General features: G+C 52.1%; 2 protein-coding genes across 6 annotated transcripts in view; one reads left to right on the top strand and one right to left on the bottom strand.

Annotated features, from left to right (window-relative positions):
- The first annotated feature begins 260 nt into the window (after positions 1-260).
- Positions 261-7,260, top strand: VIL1 (villin 1). Of its 3 annotated transcripts, none has more exons than NM_001396565.1 (20): positions 261-342; positions 1,999-2,097; positions 2,192-2,266; positions 2,358-2,554; positions 2,938-3,046; positions 3,173-3,283; positions 3,363-3,565; positions 4,060-4,138; positions 4,262-4,360; positions 4,451-4,604; positions 4,694-4,794; positions 4,917-5,054; positions 5,209-5,367; positions 5,441-5,620; positions 5,705-5,850; positions 5,943-6,087; positions 6,322-6,510; positions 6,607-6,675; positions 6,867-7,004; positions 7,074-7,260. In NM_001396565.1, exons 2-20 carry the CDS (start codon positions 2,023-2,025, stop codon positions 7,185-7,187), a joined length of 2,481 nt encoding a protein of 826 aa, NP_001383494.1. In that variant the 5' UTR covers positions 261-342; positions 1,999-2,022; the 3' UTR covers positions 7,188-7,260. The 3 variants fall into 3 exon arrangements, with proteins under 3 accessions (NP_001383494.1, NP_001383493.1, NP_990773.2); NM_001396564.1 differs by lacking the exon at positions 261-342 and adding an exon at positions 1,334-1,381 and having other exon boundaries at positions 5,441-5,610; positions 5,713-5,850; NM_205442.2 differs by lacking the exon at positions 261-342 and adding an exon at positions 1,334-1,381.
- A 345-nt stretch (positions 7,261-7,605) lies between these two features.
- The window catches only part of USP37 (ubiquitin specific peptidase 37), a 30,414-nt gene continuing 21,004 nt past the window's right edge, over positions 7,606-17,015 (bottom strand). For 2 of the 3 annotated variants that reach the window (NM_001305135.2, XM_040703452.2), the window contains 6 exons: positions 16,462-16,628; positions 14,681-14,741; positions 13,295-13,410; positions 12,537-12,606; positions 12,012-12,150; positions 7,606-11,226 (listed from right to left, as the gene is read on the bottom strand). In NM_001305135.2, the coding sequence (NP_001292064.1) occupies positions 11,139-11,226; positions 12,012-12,150; positions 12,537-12,606; positions 13,295-13,410; positions 14,681-14,741; positions 16,462-16,628 (641 nt within the window). In that variant the 3' untranslated portion in view covers positions 7,606-11,138. The remainder of the gene's footprint in view (positions 11,227-12,011; positions 12,151-12,536; positions 12,607-13,294; positions 13,411-14,680; positions 14,742-16,461; positions 16,629-17,015) is intronic. The other variant, XR_003076000.3, reaches the window with a different exon arrangement.

Below are 17,015 nucleotides of genomic sequence, written 5' to 3'. Positions count from 1 at the left end.
TGCAAGCCCCATGTGCAGTGCGTGTGCCCACTGCAGGGACCCCTGCTTGGGTCTCGTTGGGTGCTGAGGGGGCTATGGGTGCTCCCATGCTCATTAAGGTGCCAGAGCCTACAATGCTGGGGGGTCATAAGAGGAGGTTGGGTGCCCCCCCAGCGCAGCCACCAGTGCCCTCTTTGGCCCCAAGCCTCTCCTCCTTAATGAAGCCTCTGTCCTCCCTGGTAGCTGCGCTAATTGCTGAGTTCGTTAGCAGCCCTGCGTGGGGCCCGAGGAAGGGGCTCACTGCTGCTGTCCCCTGTGCCACACCAACGGGATACGGGCAGCGAGTGGGGGCTGCGTACCCAGGTAAGGGGGCACTGGTGTGGGACTGCACTGTGGGGTGGGAGGGTTTGAGGGGTCAGAAGGCATTGGGGAGCCCATCTCCTTGGCCTCGGGGTGTCTCTTGTTGGTGGCTGAGCCATCACCATCTCTTTGGTGATCCCTGGGGCTGCAAGGGCACAGGGTGCCGCTGGTGGCACAGTGCTGGCTCAGCAGGGCGGGGGCAATCATGCTGTGACAGTGCTGTGATAAGCGTGGGATAGGTGACGCCTCGGTGCCAGCATTCCAGAGCCCCTCCTGCGCCTTCAGGGCCACCCGAAGACTATCAGGCAGAATTGGGGTGGAAAAGGGCAGGGACAAGAGGGCTAAGGATAGCTCAGCCCCAGAACACCAATTGTTGCTGGAGGAGTCTTAGGATAACCCCATTGTGACCATGCTAGAGAGTTCCCAGTCCCCATGGTGTCCTCTCTCTGGCCATGACCTGCTCCAATCGAGGGACCTCTGGCCATGTCCAACCCATGGGGACCCCCAGCGCCAGGCTGGAGTCACCTTGGCACACAGCAAAGCCATGAAGTGAAACAGAAAGTGGGTGGCTACAGGTAGGATCCGCCCCATGCCGGCAGCCCCATGCTCGGGTGGGGCACATGGGACAATTGCCCCTTTCTATGGGGTTGGAGCCATTGGGGGTGGCTCCAACGTGGCCCCATAGGGTTTGGCTGCTTTGGATCCCCCATGGTTGGGACTGGGAGCATCTCTGCAGCCTGCTCGGTCCCTATCTCCCATGAGGACATGGTCACCGGGACCTGCTCTGTCCCCTCCCCATGCGTGGGTTGGGATCGCGGTGGCTCAGTGCCATGGGAAGTGGGTGCCACCCAGGTGTCATTACCCCGAGAGTAACGGGGCTCCGTGGGCTCCTTTGAGGGATGTGGGGACCTTGACTCGAGGTTCTTCCTGCCCTTATATGGTGAACATGGGCTGGGACAACTGGGGACAAAGGTCTCCTCTCTGCTGGCACCCCAGCACTTCCCCTAGGTACGCGCACCTTGTGCTCAGCTCTGCGGGGAAGGTGAGGGGCTGGGGATGGGGGGACAGTACGTCCCAGTGCCGGCGCTGTAGGTGGCACTGGGATGGGGTGGGAGAAGAGGGCGTCTGCTGGGACACACGAGGGGCTCTGTCTGATTGGAGCTCGGAGGTGGTGGGGGGCTCGGGAGGAGGACACGACCCAGCAATGCCATGATGAGCACAGGGTGTGTGGTGTGGGGGTCCTGGAGGATGCACATGTGCTCATCCATGGATGCGCATACACACCCACATAGGATCACGATGCCTACAGCATGAGCAGGGACAAAGGGAGAAGAGCCATTGAGCTGTCACCCAGGTGTGGCTCTGCTGGGGGAATGGCTCACACAGTCTGGCCCTGTGCCCAGGCAGCAGGGCAGGATATGGGGACATGTGGACAGCGGGACTCCACGGTTACCTTGCTCCCACACACACCTGGCATGGCCCAGGACCCCACTCGCCACCAGGAGGGGTTGCACCCTGCTCACGTGCCCGCAGCCCCTGTTTGCCCCCCGTGGCTCCTGGGGGGTTTACTGCCTGGCTGGCTGCAGGACAGCAGATGGCTGCAGCCCAGCTCTTAATGAGGCTGCCCGCCATTAACCCTAACGAGGGTGCCGACAACAGGTCCCCCTGCCTGCAGCCAACACCATGGTGGAGCTCAGCAAAAAGGTCACCGGGAAGCTGGACAAGACCACGCCGGGCATCCAGATATGGAGAATCGAGGTGGGTCCCATGGATACGGGGGGCTCAGCCCAGCCAGGCTTTGAGTTTAGGACCCCTGCGGGCTGCTCTGTTCACATGTCCCTTCTTCCAACAGAACATGGAGATGGTGCCAGTGCCCACTAAAAGCTATGGCAACTTCTACGAGGGGGACTGCTACGTGCTGCTGTCGGTAGGGTGGCGCAGGGACTTGGGGTGCTGCGGGGTGCCCCAGACATGGGGACACAGGGTGCATGGCTCCTAGCGGGTTCCTCATCCTGCAGACACGTAAGACTGGGAGCGGCTTCAGCTACAACATCCACTACTGGCTGGGTAAGAACTCGAGCCAGGACGAGCAGGGGGCAGCCGCCATCTACACCACGCAGATGGATGAGTATCTGGGCTCTGTGGCCGTGCAGCACCGTGAGGTCCAGGGCCATGAGAGCGAGACGTTCCGTGCATACTTCAAGCAGGGACTCATGTAAGTTGCCAACATGGGCGCCCTGTTGCTTGCCATGGCTATGCTTCCTGCCTTGCCAGAAGGGAAGGGAATGGCACTGGGAAGGCAATCCTCTGCATCAAGATAAGGGTAGATGTCACATTGAGTGACATGGTTTTGTGGTATGGAGGGGATGGGTTGATGGTTCGATCGAATGATCTTAGAGGTCTTTCCAACCTTAATGATTTTATGACCCCATGAGAACAACTCTACTCTGGGGAGGTGGGATGTTGGCCTGGATTCCATCTTACAGTGTCTATTACTTGTACCAGTGGGTAGTGGTCTCCAGGCATATGGGCAGGAGAAGATCCTTGCTGGAGTGGGAAGGGTGGCCCAAGGCTTATGCCATATCCATGTCCTCTCAGCTATAAGCAGGGTGGGGTGGCCTCAGGCATGAAGCACGTGGAGACCAACACCTACAACGTCCAGCGCCTGCTGCATGTGAAGGGCAAGAAGAACGTGGTGGCTGCAGAGGTGAGATAGGGGATGTGGTCACCCCATAAAGCCCCAAGCAGAACAGGGAGGAGGAGCGCAGACCCTGGTGGGAGGGTTGCTGAGCAGGGGGACTGTGTGTGCCTGACCCACTCTGTCCTGCTGCAGGTGGAGATGAGCTGGAAAAGCTTCAACCTGGGCGATGTCTTCCTGCTGGACCTTGGCCAGCTCATCATCCAGTGGAACGGCCCCGAGAGCAATCGTGCTGAAAGGCTGAGGGTACGGGGGAATCTGGCTGCTCTGTGCCTCCATCCCCTGCGCTGGGACCCCACCATTCTGATCCTTTCCCTGGGTGCAGGCAATGACCCTGGCCAAGGACATTCGGGACCGAGAGCGTGCGGGACGTGCGAAGGTTGGCGTGGTGGAGGGGGAGAATGAGGCGGCCTCACCTGAGCTGATGCAGGCCTTGACACATGTGCTGGGGGAGAAGAAGAACATCAAGGCAGCCACACCCGATGAACAAGTTCACCAGGCGCTCAACAGTGCCCTCAAGCTCTACCAGTGAGTAGCTGGGGATGGGTCTTACCTGTGGAGGCATCTCGTAGGGCTGCGAGGTGTCAGGGTGGTGCCATGATGTTGGCAGCAGGGAGTCTCACAAGTCCCATCCCTATGGATGGCAAGGGAGAAGGGAAAAATCCACCACAGAGGGACAGGTCCTTTGGGTGCCGCGGGAGCAGTGGGATTCCCCAGTGCCAATGGGGTTGGTACCCAACAGCTAGTACGGAGATGCTTGTGCAAATGTCATGGATGCCTTCAAACACAGTGCCATGTCCCCAGTAAAGCTGACTGTCCCCATCCCGTCTGACATCCCTTTGTCCCTCACCAGCTCTTCTGTGGTTGGGGTGGCAGTGGGGATAGAGGTGATGGCAATGGAAGTGATGAAGATAGAGATGGAAGTGGAGCTGGGCCCCCCCACCCCGCCACCCCCATGTAGCGTTGGGGAGGATATTTTCCAGCACTGTTCTACCCTTCTCTCCTCTCTCTCTCCCCACCAGTGTCTCTGATGCCAGTGGGAACCTGGTCATACAAGAGGTAGCAATTCGCCCCTTGACTCAAGATATGCTCCAGCATGAGGTGAGATGCTCAAGAGCAGTGCCCGTTTTCCTCGGCAACTTTAACTCAAGTGCCCACCCAAGTGCCTTTTGAAAGATTGAAGCTGCCCTAGGTTCTAATTTCTGCTGTCATCCCCCCTCTCAGGACTGCTACATCCTTGATCAAGCAGGTCTCAAGATCTTTGTGTGGAAGGGCAAGAATGCCAACAAGGAGGAGAAGCAGCAGGCGATGAGCAGGGCCCTGGTGAGTGCTCGGGGTGGTTGTCTGGGGTTTGTTGTTCCCTAGGAGAGGCTGGGTACTCCATGTCCAGGTACTGGATCTGGCTCCCCTCAGGGCTTCATCAAAGCCAAGAACTACCCGGCCAGCACCAGCGTGGAGACAGAGAACGATGGGTCTGAGTCCGCTGTCTTCAGGCAGCTCTTCCAAAAATGGACTGTTCCCAACCAAACCAGTGGGCTGGGCAAGACCCATACTGTGGGCAAAGTGGGTGAGTGCCACGGGGTGCTGGTCCCACAGGATCGGGGGGATGCTCAAGGGGGTCCCCACGCCTGGCTCAGTCCTCGCTCTTCCCCACAGCTAAGGTGGAACAGGTGAAGTTTGACGCCACCACAATGCATGTCAAGCCTGAAGTGGCCGCCCAGCAGAAGATGGTGGATGATGGATCTGGGGAGGCAGAGGTAGGCTGTGGGAAGGATGCGGGATGCATCCGTGGGATGCGTTGGGAGACGCCATGGGAGTGCAGGTGCTGTGGGGCCAGGGATGCGCCAGCCCTGGCAGCAGTGTGACACCATCCCACCAGGTCTGGCGGGTGGAGAACCAGGAGCTGGTGCCCGTGGAGAAGCGGTGGTTGGGCCATTTCTATGGCGGGGACTGCTACCTGGTGCTCTACACCTACTACGTGGGGCCCAAGGTGAACCGCATCATCTACATCTGGCAGGTGAGAGCCTGTCCCCTACCCAGGGCTCATCCTCAGCAGGGCAGTGCAGGACAGGGCCACCCATCAGCCAGATGGCCCCTGTGGGTCATTCCCTGCCCCTCCACGGCCTCCCCGTCCTGCCTACATTTCCCAAAGAGAGCACGTCCCCACACAGGGCCGCCATGCCAGCACGGATGAGCTGGCCGCCTCGGCCTACCAAGCCGTCTTCCTGGACCAGAAGTACAACAACGAGCCTGTGCAGGTGCGCGTCACCATGGGCAAGGAGCCGGCCCACCTGATGGCGATCTTCAAGGGCAAGATGGTGGTGTACGAGGTGAGCACGGGGCTGGTGGCAGGGTGGGCAAACTGGTGGCTGTGTGACCTCTTCCTATCCCCGCTGTTCCCAGAACGGCTCCTCGCGGGCGGGCGGCACGGAGCCGGCGTCCTCCACTCGGCTCTTCCACGTGCACGGCACCAACGAGTACAACACCAAGGCCTTCGAGGTGCCCGTCCGAGCCGCTTCTCTCAACTCCAACGATGTCTTTGTGCTCAAGACGCCCAGCTCCTGCTACCTCTGGTATGGGAAGGTGGGTATGGCCTCGACCGGCTCCTCCTCGTCCTCCAGAGGATGGGGTGGGCTCGGTGCTGGAGCCATGCTGCTCACTCTGTAGGGCTGCAGCGGGGATGAGCGTGAGATGGGCAAGATGGTGGCCGACATCATCTCCAAGACGGAGAAGCCGGTGGTCGCTGAAGGGCAGGAGCCGCCCGAGTTCTGGGTAGCTCTGGGCGGCAAGACCAGCTACGCCAACAGCAAGAGGTACAAGCTCCGTGTCCCCAGCCCTTCAATGGGTTCTCTTAGTGCCCCCAGTCCCTTGGCCAGTTCCTACCACACCCATGTCTCCCCACCAGGCTACAGGAAGAGAATCCCTCTGTGCCCCCCCGGCTCTTTGAATGCTCTAACAAGACAGGCAGGTTCTTGGCCACTGAGATCGTCGACTTCACCCAGGATGACCTGGACGAGAACGACGTTTACCTGCTGGACACTTGGGACCAGGTGTGCTGGGCACATAAGGACTTGTCCTGCTGGGGACAAGTTCATGTCCCCAGGAGGATGAAGGACCTGCAGCAGCCAGAGGTGGTGGGATGGGAGCACGGAAACCTAAATCCACATGATTTTCATTGAGGATGGGCTCCCAGTACCCATCCTTGGGGACAGATTCTGTGTCCCCAGCCATGGGTGAGGTCCCAAAGGGCCATCCCCGTGCTGGACACAGTGACCCCGTTGCAGATTTTCTTCTGGATTGGGAAAGGTGCCAATGAGTCAGAGAAGGAGGCGGCAGCAGAGACAGCACAGGAGTACCTGCGGAGTCACCCCGGCAGCCGTGACCTCGACACCCCCATCATCGTGGTGAAGCAGGGCTTTGAACCCCCCACCTTCACTGGCTGGTTCATGGCCTGGGATCCCCTCTGCTGGAGCGTGAGTGAGGGGGTGGGGTCTGGAAATAGCAAGGAGACTTTTGGAGATGGGGACAAGCCTGGATGCGGCCCCAGCTTAACACTTCTGTTCCTGCAGGACAGGAAATCCTATGATGAGCTGAAAGCTGAGCTGGGGGACAATGCCAGCATTGGGCAACTTGTGTCAGTGAGTGTCACAGGGAGAGGGGACAGCTGGGGCAAGAGGGGGCTCTGGGTAACATGTGGCACAGCAGCAGGGGAAGGGACTACCAGTGCTGGAGCTGCAAGACCATTTTCACATGGAGGGACAAAGGTGTCAGTCCCCTAGAAGGCAGCCCGGTAGCTCTGTCTGATGTGACCTTGTCCCCCCTCACCCAGGGGCTCACCTCCAAGAATGAGGTCTTCACGGCCACCACCACACTTGTCCCCACCAAGCTGGAGACCTTCCCACTGGACGTGCTGGTGAACACTGCAGCTGAGGACCTGCCCCGGGGTGTGGATCCCAGCAGGAAGGAGGTGAGTTTGGGGGAGGCCACAGCGGGGGGAAGCCCTGCAGCTTGAGCTCAGCCTCCTTCTTTCCCCCAGAACCACCTCTCTGACGAGGACTTCAAGGCTGTTTTTGGCATGACCCGCTCTGCCTTTGCCAACTTGCCCTTGTGGAAACAGCAGAACCTCAAGAAGGAGAAAGGACTCTTCTAGGAGGGGAGGCTCAGCCTACGGCCAGCCCAAATAAACACATTATTTTTACTAAATAAAATGGATTTGGAATGGGGCCTTGTGTGCTTCTCTGCCCACCCCGGCACCTGCAGCTCAGGACTAAAGGTCTCCTACACAGCCTGAGACACTCCCTCAGTTATCAGTGAGCTCATGCATAAAACTCAGTAAATACCTGGCAGTATCAAAGGTAGAAGTGACAAGCCATGGTACGGGAAGCACAAGGACAGCACCTGCTGGGACAGCAGGCATGGGGCAGGGCCTGGGGGGGAGGGGGGGGAGGGAGGTAATGGGGGAGTAGAGTCACAGAAGAGGCAATGTGGGGTGCAGCACATGCCCTACAAAGGTTTTAGAGTGCTGTCAGCTGGACTGAGGCAGGCAGCAATAAGATTTCAAGCCAAAAGAGGGCTAATAAAGGTTTTAATTTCACAAAAAAAATCTATCTACACATTGTTTAAAAGGCAGGGGGAGGGGAACAAGAGCAAAATCTGTAAAGAATAAGAGAGGAACTGGTCTGCTAAAACACAGAGAAAAGTGCTGCTCCACATCAACAGTGTAAAGAACCAGAAGTCAGGCTGCAGCAGGCAGACACCAACCCTGGGATGGGGTGGCTCTGCAGCAGGTCCTCAGCTGCACATCCCTGGTGGGCACCCCAGCAACACCCAGCAGGGCTGGGGTCCCACACTCCTTTATCTCTCTTTGGCAGGCAGTTACAGGGATAGTTAGCTCCACGAAAAGAAAACAGAACAGTTGAGTTCTTCCCAGTCTCCTCAGCTCCTCCATCACTGAAGCACACAGTCCCCACATGTCCGGTGCCAAGGTGAACTGCAGCAATGCTGACTGCTGCGGGCAGCGTGCTGGGCACACACCCCAGTCACCGTGCTGCACAGGATGGGAGGGAAGGTGAGCAGGCATTTATCATCAGTGCTGAGCAGAAGTGGAAGGTGATGGCACAGCCACAAGCTTCAGAGCCCTGCTCCTCGTGAAGCAGCTCCAGTCAGTCCTTGCTCCGCACAGGCTCCGGTCCATTGATACGAGCGTTCTCACATCTATCAGAGTCAGAGGAGCAAACTTGGATCAAATCATCACAGTCACACAATGCACGAAGAGAGGAAAGGCAAGATGGCAGTTCCTTGGGTTTGTGTGCTGAATCACACTTGGACTACGCTAAGCTGATTCAGGAGCGGGTCAATGTTTAACCACAACTCTGCAGAGCTGAGGATAAGCCAAAGAAGGGTTTGTAACATGTCAGACCTGTCACTGCTGCATACAGTCAGTCCTGACCCATCCCCACTCTGCACCAAAGAACCCTATGCCCTGGCAGCCAAGCGCCTGCACAAACAGCTGCTGTTGTGCTAAGGGCCGGGAGCATTTGCAGGGCTCTAAAGTCATTTCCTCTCTGGAGCAGCCCGTGCCAGAAGCCTGCACACATTAGGGGATTGCCACTGAGCGTCCCCACCTACAAGCCAGGACAGGGAGAAGCCGTTTGAGTGTTCTGCTGCACCAGGAAGGTCTGAGCACAGAGGGCTGCTCACTCCCATGGACACCCCCCATCCCCTCCCCACTGCTCAGCAGCAGCAATGAAGAGGCTCTGCAGCCCCTGCTGCCAGGGTGACATGCCACCAAGCCACCACATGCCAACAAAAGCTTGAAGTAATTCACAGATGTTTGCAAATTCTTTCCGGCTACAATAATAAACAAGAACTTTGTTTTCACGGAACGTGGACTGCTGGGTTCAAGCATCAGCTTTCTCACCTCATTCCAAGAGAAAATTGGTTTTAAACAAAAGTTAGCGCACTGGGAATGTGGGCAATGTTTGCTTTTATTATAAATTAAATGGAGCACAGTGCCTTCAAAACCGTCCTGAGAAAGGAGAGCTGACTGCTGATCCTGCAGGAACACCATTAGTTATGTACAGCACTAGCATAGGATGCAATTGGGGAAAACATCTGCCCCCCGGATGGAGCAATTCATCACTTCCCCAGGGGTCGGAGCGATGGGTTCAAAGGACACCTCGTGCCTCACCTCCTCTTCCCATCGCCCAGAATCCTACCAAAATCAGGACCGACAATAGAAAAGTATAATGCTTTGTAATAAATTAACATATACACTGCTTCGGCTGCATCTCACAAAGGCTGTGGTTACAACCAAACATTCACTCCTCCCTTGGAAACCACAAAGATGTCACCCCGGCCGTGCCCACCAGGCTCACCTAAGCAGGAACCAGGAGGTCACTGGGGCTTTTCACTCCCCAAAGGGCTGTCACTGCTGCCCCTCACCGCTGCACACAGAGGGGAGGAGAGGCCACTGAAGCAGCACCCCATAATAGCCCATCGGGACGAGCCCCGGTACGGCAATGCCCACGAGAAGAGGTGCCCGCTGTCAGTTCTGCACAGATGGTTCTGCCTGCTTTGCTTCAGCTGATTTATTCCTGAGAAACTCCTAACAATAGTTTAAAAAACCCAGAAACTATCGACAGCAAAAAGTGTATTTCGTGTGTTATTTTTCTTTTTTTTAAAGAAGTCTTTCACCTCTAAAACTCAAGCTGCAAAAAACCAGAACTAGAGGCCGAAACAAGAGCAACTACTCTGCTTAATAGCAACAGTTTCTCTGAAGTAAGTAAATGCCAGCAAAAGGAAACATCTGCCCCTGCTAAATAAGTGCGAAGGTGCTAAAAAAAATTAAGTCAATAGGTGTTGGTTTTTTTTCCCTCCCTGCTGAAACAAGCTATAAGATGAGTATCTCGGAGCTAGCTCCATTAAACATGCTCCCAAACTGTTGTTAGCACTGAACACAAGCTTTCTGAAAGCTTTCCAGGTGCTTTAGTGGCACAGCTGGAGCACTCCGCGCTCCTCAGTAAGAACAGCCACAGAGCTGCAGTGAAATCCCTCTTTCTGCGCCTGGGATGAGGGAAGACCGACCAAAGACCACAGCTCAAGCAAAGAGTGGCAAGCAAGGCGCTGCAGGCCCTGCCTTCTTCCCCTTGTTTCCATTTCACCACGACTCACGGCTGCACAGAACGAGGCGAGATGAAAAAGCAGCTGTGGTTCAGCTCCCGTTCTCCACCTGCTCCAGGTGCCACCTACCCCACAGCTTGGGTCAGTTACATCGAAGCAAGCCCCTAAGCAACGCAACTTCAGCGAGGAACACTGCACACCTCTCTTCTCCAAACTTACACGACAACGTAGTGAAGAAAACGCAATCAAATAATAATACTCGTAAAATAAATCACATGTATAATCTCACCGCCCAAGGAGGACGACGGTGAACGGCATCAAAGAGACGGAGCTGCCACCAGGTATGCAATACATTCTGCAGAACCGAGTTTGCTTCCTGGAACTGCACGTCACCAGCAGAGAGCTTACAAACCCACCGGGGTCAAAACGCATCAGCTCAGCGGCTGCACAGCGAGATGACTGCTGAGGGCGTACCCGGTGAGCCGGGCTTCCAGTGAGAATCACCAACACAACACACGCCAGCTTACAGAATCTATTGCTTAAACCGGTTTTGGAGAAGGAAAAAAGAAAAACCCAACAAAAAAAAGAGCCAAGTGATATGTAAATCTGCCCCACTCACATCTGGCTGGTGAATGGGCTTTTGAAGTCGAGTCTCTTTTTGCACAATTTTTCCTTTTAAATCAGTCTGTGAGCAGCTGTAGTCTTGTGGCTCGATGCAACTCTTTAAGGCTCCATGCTGACAGAATTGTTTGAGGAACAATAAAAACTTCACCACGGGAGGATGGCTCCGGGACATCGAGGTTGACGAGCGTGGTTCGGGCCCAAGATTTGCACAGATGGTTCTGCCAAAAAACATATCAGCATCCGTATCTCTACCGTTTGTCTGTTGGTTTGGCCCTGAGCTGTGTGTTACTCCCGCACGCCTGGCACAAGTTCAGGATCCTCCGTGCTCCTCCAGAGGTACGAGGTGTTGGACTCCTCACAGCGGCTGGCGGATCGATCTGCCTACTTCCATGCTAAGTGGCTGTGCATTTTTTTCTGTTTCTAGTAATTCATCGAAGATATCCCTGGAACACAGGGGAAGAGCGACAGTGAGACTCGGGTACAGTGAGCAACTGCTACGCCAGACAGCCCCGAGGGAATCAGCAACTGGATTTCATCCACAAAGCTCCAGCGTCACAGCGCTCGGAGGAGAAAGGTGTCTTATCTGGTATTTCTCAGAAAGGCTCCTTGAATCCCCAAGCACTCTCTTTTCATTTATTACCATGAATAAGACCACCGGTAAGCCCCAGAGAACAGGAACAGCAGTTAAAGTTAAGTCCAGCCTAATATAATAGAATCTGAAGGAACACAAGACACAGCCTGCAGAGATAAAGTAGTATCTTTTACTACAGTGACCAGTAAAGACAGAAAAAGGGATCGACCTGAGTTACAAAAGCCCTTCATCAGTTGCGTGCCTGATGAAGTATTACTTCTATCTACAAATCCCATCTTGCTCATGTCCTGAGATGACCACAGCTGCAGCAACACAACCACCAGAAGCACGGATAAGGGCATTTACAAATCTCACAGCAAGTAAGGGTAAAACCCAAACTCCATTGTGATTCTTGGTGCAAATAACGAACAGCTGAGACACCAAATTCAGCTTTTCAGAAGATGATTTAATGTACCTTGTTAAAATGCTATGCGCTAGTGACATATAATAAACTCATTGCACTTGAATTTGTCATTCCTGTATAAAACCTTGACTGTAATTCCTTCTGACCCACGTACAGAGTCACTTCTCATCCCATCAAAGCAGACTAGAGAAGAAATCTGCCATCACAGTACCAGGACGCCCCAGGCCACCTACTTGTGCATGTAGAAGAAGATGTAGCCACTTCGGTCTCTGTCGCACTGAACAGTGGTTTCTAGAGTTCTAGACACCTCCAGGTCGTTGTAGGTGAACCAGGACTGCTTCTTGATATCATAGACATCGCTGATATAGTGACCTTGAAAACACAGAACGCACTTTTCACGCTGCAGTTCAGCCAGTAAGCCGGTTAGCAGGACGCCTTGCTCCAACAACCTACATCAGATTTAAAATGCTAAAACAGCCCTGAGACCCTGCGTGCTCTGCCTTTGCTGGTCAGTGAGCTGTGATAAGCAGCAGCAACCCCACAGATCCCATAGCCAGCGCTGCACCACAAGGCCTCAGTTAGGCACAAGGACACCCTCACCCTGCTTCACTGCCAGCAACCCACAGTGAAAGAGCTGCTTTTTTTGGTCTGCTCTTGCTGGCCAAACTCCTCTCTACAAATAACCCCAATACGGTAATTCTGTCTCGCAGATTTGTAATCTCAATAAGAGATGAAGAATAAAACACAGTGTCTTTTACCTGAAGACGATGTGCTTCCAATGTGGCTGACGATGCTGATGAGGCGATAGGAGTGAGGCAGCTCTCCTGTCTAAAAACAAGGTCCAATTAAAGAGTTTAAGTGTTTGCTTTTGTCCCATGTAACCTATGGACAAGATGATTTATACCTGAGGTATGGGCTTTGGCTATTGTGTTTAAAGCTGCAAAAGGATTACAACAACGGACCCCCCGGTTCACACCAACGGAAGAGTCCTTCAAGAAGTGGGGGAAAAGCTCCTGACTTTAATTTGATCTTTGAGCAGGGCAAAAAATAATCCAAAGCAGCCATTCAGACCTCAGAACAGATGCTGACATGAGCTCTACTCCGCAAAGTTCTCTAAACAACCACTTCCTAAGCAGCTTCCACTCATGTGAAAATCAATCCACCAAATAAACACAGATAAGCAAAAAGGGAAAAGCACATTTACTTCTGAAATATTAAAGCTTTATCCTTGATAACAACATACAGATTGAATAGCTAATACCAGATATGGGGCTCAGACTCTCACCCCATACCCGTAATGTCAGCAGACAATGCCCTCTTTGCATGCAAGAGACGTGGCTCTGTCTGCTCACTGAATAAAAAACTAAACGATGGAGATAGCAGACCCTTATAGTTGAGTATTTTTCTGTCTTATCCCTTTTCATCCGAAAGGAACTCTTTAAAACTACCCAACACTGTGCTGATGGCAAAGAAGGGGCTGTATTTCTCAGTTAACGTTTGGAATCATAGATCACACCTCAGCGTTTCTTTTCAGCTCTTCTGCTTCAGCTTCTGAGTACTCCATGTCAAGCACATCCTCATTCCCAGAGTCCTCATCAGAACCAACGCTGTCCAGGAGAGAGCTGTTAAACTCTAAATAGCAAAGAAACAACAACACTGCGTGAGAATCCAAGCAGGAAAACACCCGCTTTGCCCCAGAGCACGAAGCCAGACCCAATCCTGAGAGCAGCAGGGCCACTTGGGTCAGGGAACTGCAAGCTAGTCAAGGAGAAGCTATGAATTCCAGTTTTAAACTATAAGTTGCATCAACAAAGTACATTTTTCAATTTAAACTGGCATCCAATTGCTGCTGCTGGCAGCAGGCATCTTTTCATTGTTTTCAGCAGTAAGAAGGCTGCTCACCACAGGAACTTCCAGTTTGCTTGGCTGGGCAGAATGCAGGCAGAGCTCTGCAAAGAGCCGGAAGGCACTGCAGCTCCCTGTACACACTGTTCCTAACTTCCTGGGATTCTGCAGCCACCTGACTAATGTGAGGGTGAGTGCTCATTAGGAGAAGTGGCCGTGCTTCCAACAGCTAAATTAAAGCTGGTGAAGTGCTGGGTGGGTGAGGAGCTGTGATTAACAGGACACTGCTCAGCACTGACCTGGGTTTTTTTTTTTTTTTGAAGAAAGACATCAGCATTTATTGCTCCTCAGAAGCAGGTTAAGTTCATCTGGTAATCACTGAGGGCCTTTCAAGGTGCCCAAGCACCTAAGAGCACCTTACCACAATGCTTCATTGCTATTCCCACCCCCTTTTTAGAGTAGGAATTTCCTCTCTGTTCAGCTTTGCCCTGACAGGTTGCATGAAATCACTCCCATGCCAGCCTCACACAGACATTAAGCAGAGCCTGAGGCTCATGACAGTCTGCATTTGGGAAGGACAGACTGTATATTGGGTTTCCCCCCCTGTTCCCAAGAGCCATACTTTGCAGCAGGGTCTATCTACCCTCCCCTCTGAGTCAGATAGGAAGGGTACTTATTTTCTTGGGCAAAGCCAGTGCGTTAACATGCATTAAAATACCACTGGAAACCTTGATGAGCCTTAAATTGTGACTACAGCCATGTTAGGAACCAAAATTCCACGGTCCATTCTGCTATATATACACACACACACACACACACACACCATACTAAAAACTCAAAAGAATTAAATAGGTCATGTTTTCTTTTAAGTTTTTCCTGCCATTTGCTTCCATAACTGAGAACAAGAGAAGCCAACCTGAGCAAAGCCAAATACAATTAAGCACACATCAAAAGGGCCCGAAATCCCAGCTGTCTTACAGTCAGGAGCTGCACTCATACATACAGGTCTACTTTCCTTCAAAAGCAACATACTGGAAAAAGTTAAAATAAGCTTCACCTTGTAGACTCAATTCCGTAGCTCGTTTAAGGTCATCATCCTCTTTTTGTTCTCGTGCCTCCTGATGGGAAGAGAACAGAACTTAGCTCACTGATACAGTTCACTGTTTAAAATTCTCGTGGTGCTCTTTTTCCATTGAAGCACTGTGCTGCTCTGGTTTCTACAACAAACCTGACGCTGTAAATTAAAGGTTCCGTGTGTAGAAGTGTTTGCAACCAGCGAGGGTCCAACGTTCTCACCCAACAGAACCTGGGACAAACCTTCATTAAGGCTTGTCAAAGCTCCTGAAGCTTGGTATGCAGCAGAGCAAGCCCCCAAAAACACCAAACACTCCCACTGCATCATTAATTTGAAAAGCATCTGAATGAATTTGCAGCCCTTTGCTAAGGAAAGCTGTCTCACACAAAGCTCCTCACAATGGAGCAAAGTTTAGATTTCTGCCCAAAGCCAACTGTAGACAGAGTTGTTAAACTTGGACAGATTTTATTACCTTCTGGCCATTGGAAAGTAGAGACTATGTTCTGTGTAACAGGTGTCATTCACAAAGGCAGGATGCAAAAAGAAGTCTGCAAACATCCTTCCAATTTTTTGGATAGCATCATGCTCCTGCTCCTCCCAGCACTGTCAGAAGCTCAGAGCTACGGCTACAGTAACACCTACTGTGCTGGCTCCTTAATTCAGTCCTTGAATGCTTTCTGTGCACCTGAATGCAACGCCCTAACTACGTATTTCAAACCAAGATAACCACATTTTCATGCCTGATTCATTAGAATAGCAGATTTTCACTTCAGACTCATAGCAGAGCAACACTCAAAAGGCAGTTTTACGTTATTAACATGAGGCCTTTTATCTCACTTTTTCTAAAGCATTTGAGGATCTTCATTGAACTACTCAGTGGTACTGAATCAAAGCTACACCTGGCACAGAACATACCAACAAGCACCTTATAACGACGAATGGGAGAGAAAATCCAAGAGCCACGGAAACATCAGATCTCATAAGGAAAACCATGACAGCTTTAGTATTAACAGAAAGCAGACAAGGGTATCTATTTAAAGACAGACCTGGCAAAGTGTTTGCTTCTTTCTCAGGGGCAGTTAAACATGTAGAAAACAGTTACAGGTCTTGCAAACCAATTGGAACACAGATTGTTAGCATACAATCCAAGATCCCATTTTTTTCTAAGTCCTCTTTAAAGGACTGTTTTTAGACTGAATTATTTGAGATCCTTTTTCCAACTTACAACAGGAAAGCATCACGTCATCGTTCTGCTCCTATGCCCTTTGCTATGCATTTCCTACCAATGATCACCAGACACAAGGTACCAAAGGAGGCACATCTTTAAGCTGAGCTGGTTAGGCCATCCCTAGCTTTTGCTTTGAAATCTGTTTCTTTCACTTTGATTCTTGGCAGAATGTGCTGTAGGGCTTCCAGGCAATAAGCAACTGCCAGGGAAGCTAGGGGTGAGCCTGTGAGTGTTACGTGAGAGCCAGCAAGACTTCAGTTTGTCACTATGCTTATATAATGTCACAGCTCTATGTCTAAATATGCACAGAGAGCTTGGAGAAACCTATACGTCTGTGATATGGTATGGTTCCCAAAGTACATACAAAACTATGCCCAAATCTACTATCAGTGCTGATAGTGGAGCTAGAACATCAGGTTCTCCCGAAAACAAAGCAGGATCCCCTTTTCAGTTGCTGTATGAACACAAGGTTTTCTTCAGCCATCAGCTTTCCAGTGCTGGGGAAGGTAACTGGAGGGAGCAAGTTATTTCTTACTTGTTCTTGAAGGCTCTGAGCCAGCGCCTGCTGAAGTTCTTGTTCTTCCCTCTCTCTCTCCATGTCATACTGCTGCAGCCAGTCAACCTCTCCCTGGGAGCCTTCCGGAGTTTTGTTTTCCTTATTCTCATCAAAATCTTTAGTTATCTCAGTGAAATTGGCAGGACCTGAAGGATCGGAAAGTACAGTTATGCTTTTCTGGGTCTCCTGTTTGTAACCACAATCCTTGCAGCACAGTGACATCTATTGACAAGGAGATCTCAGCCATTAAAAAAAAACCAACAAAACACGAATGTCAACAGCTTGAAAAAGCTCCAGAAAGAGGAGTCTTGTCATTTGATTAATCCCTGAGCTGACCCTCTTCTTTTATGCTTACTCAAACAGCAACTTCAACTAAAAGGAAGAGGTCACACACCAGTAGGTTCCTACAGCCACAAAGCTGACACTTGAATTTCCTCTAGAAGTAACCAAAGATTAAAAAAGAACAAGGTTTGCATTGCCTATTATACCTTAGAGGACTACAAGCTAAGCTACAATTCAAGTCTAATCATCTG

Source organism: Gallus gallus, chromosome 7, assembly GCF_016699485.2.
Source record: "Gallus gallus isolate bGalGal1 chromosome 7, bGalGal1.mat.broiler.GRCg7b, whole genome shotgun sequence".
NCBI classification, from domain to species: domain Eukaryota; kingdom Metazoa; phylum Chordata; class Aves; order Galliformes; family Phasianidae; genus Gallus; species Gallus gallus.
Note: the sequence above shows the minus strand (reverse complement) of the source record. Positions and strands in the feature narration are given on the sequence as shown.

Excerpts from the sequence above, each read along its gene's own strand:
- VIL1 (NM_001396565.1), top strand. The coding sequence starts at position 2,023 with ATGGTGGAGCTCAGCAAAAAGGTCACCGGGAAGCTGGACAAGACCACG. Across the intron at positions 4,139-4,261 it reads AAGATATGCTCCAGCATGAG|GACTGCTACATCCTTGATCA; the intron begins GTGAGATGCTCA and ends CCCCCCTCTCAG. Across the intron at positions 6,511-6,606 it reads GGGATCCCCTCTGCTGGAGC|GACAGGAAATCCTATGATGA; the intron begins GTGAGTGAGGGG and ends CTGTTCCTGCAG.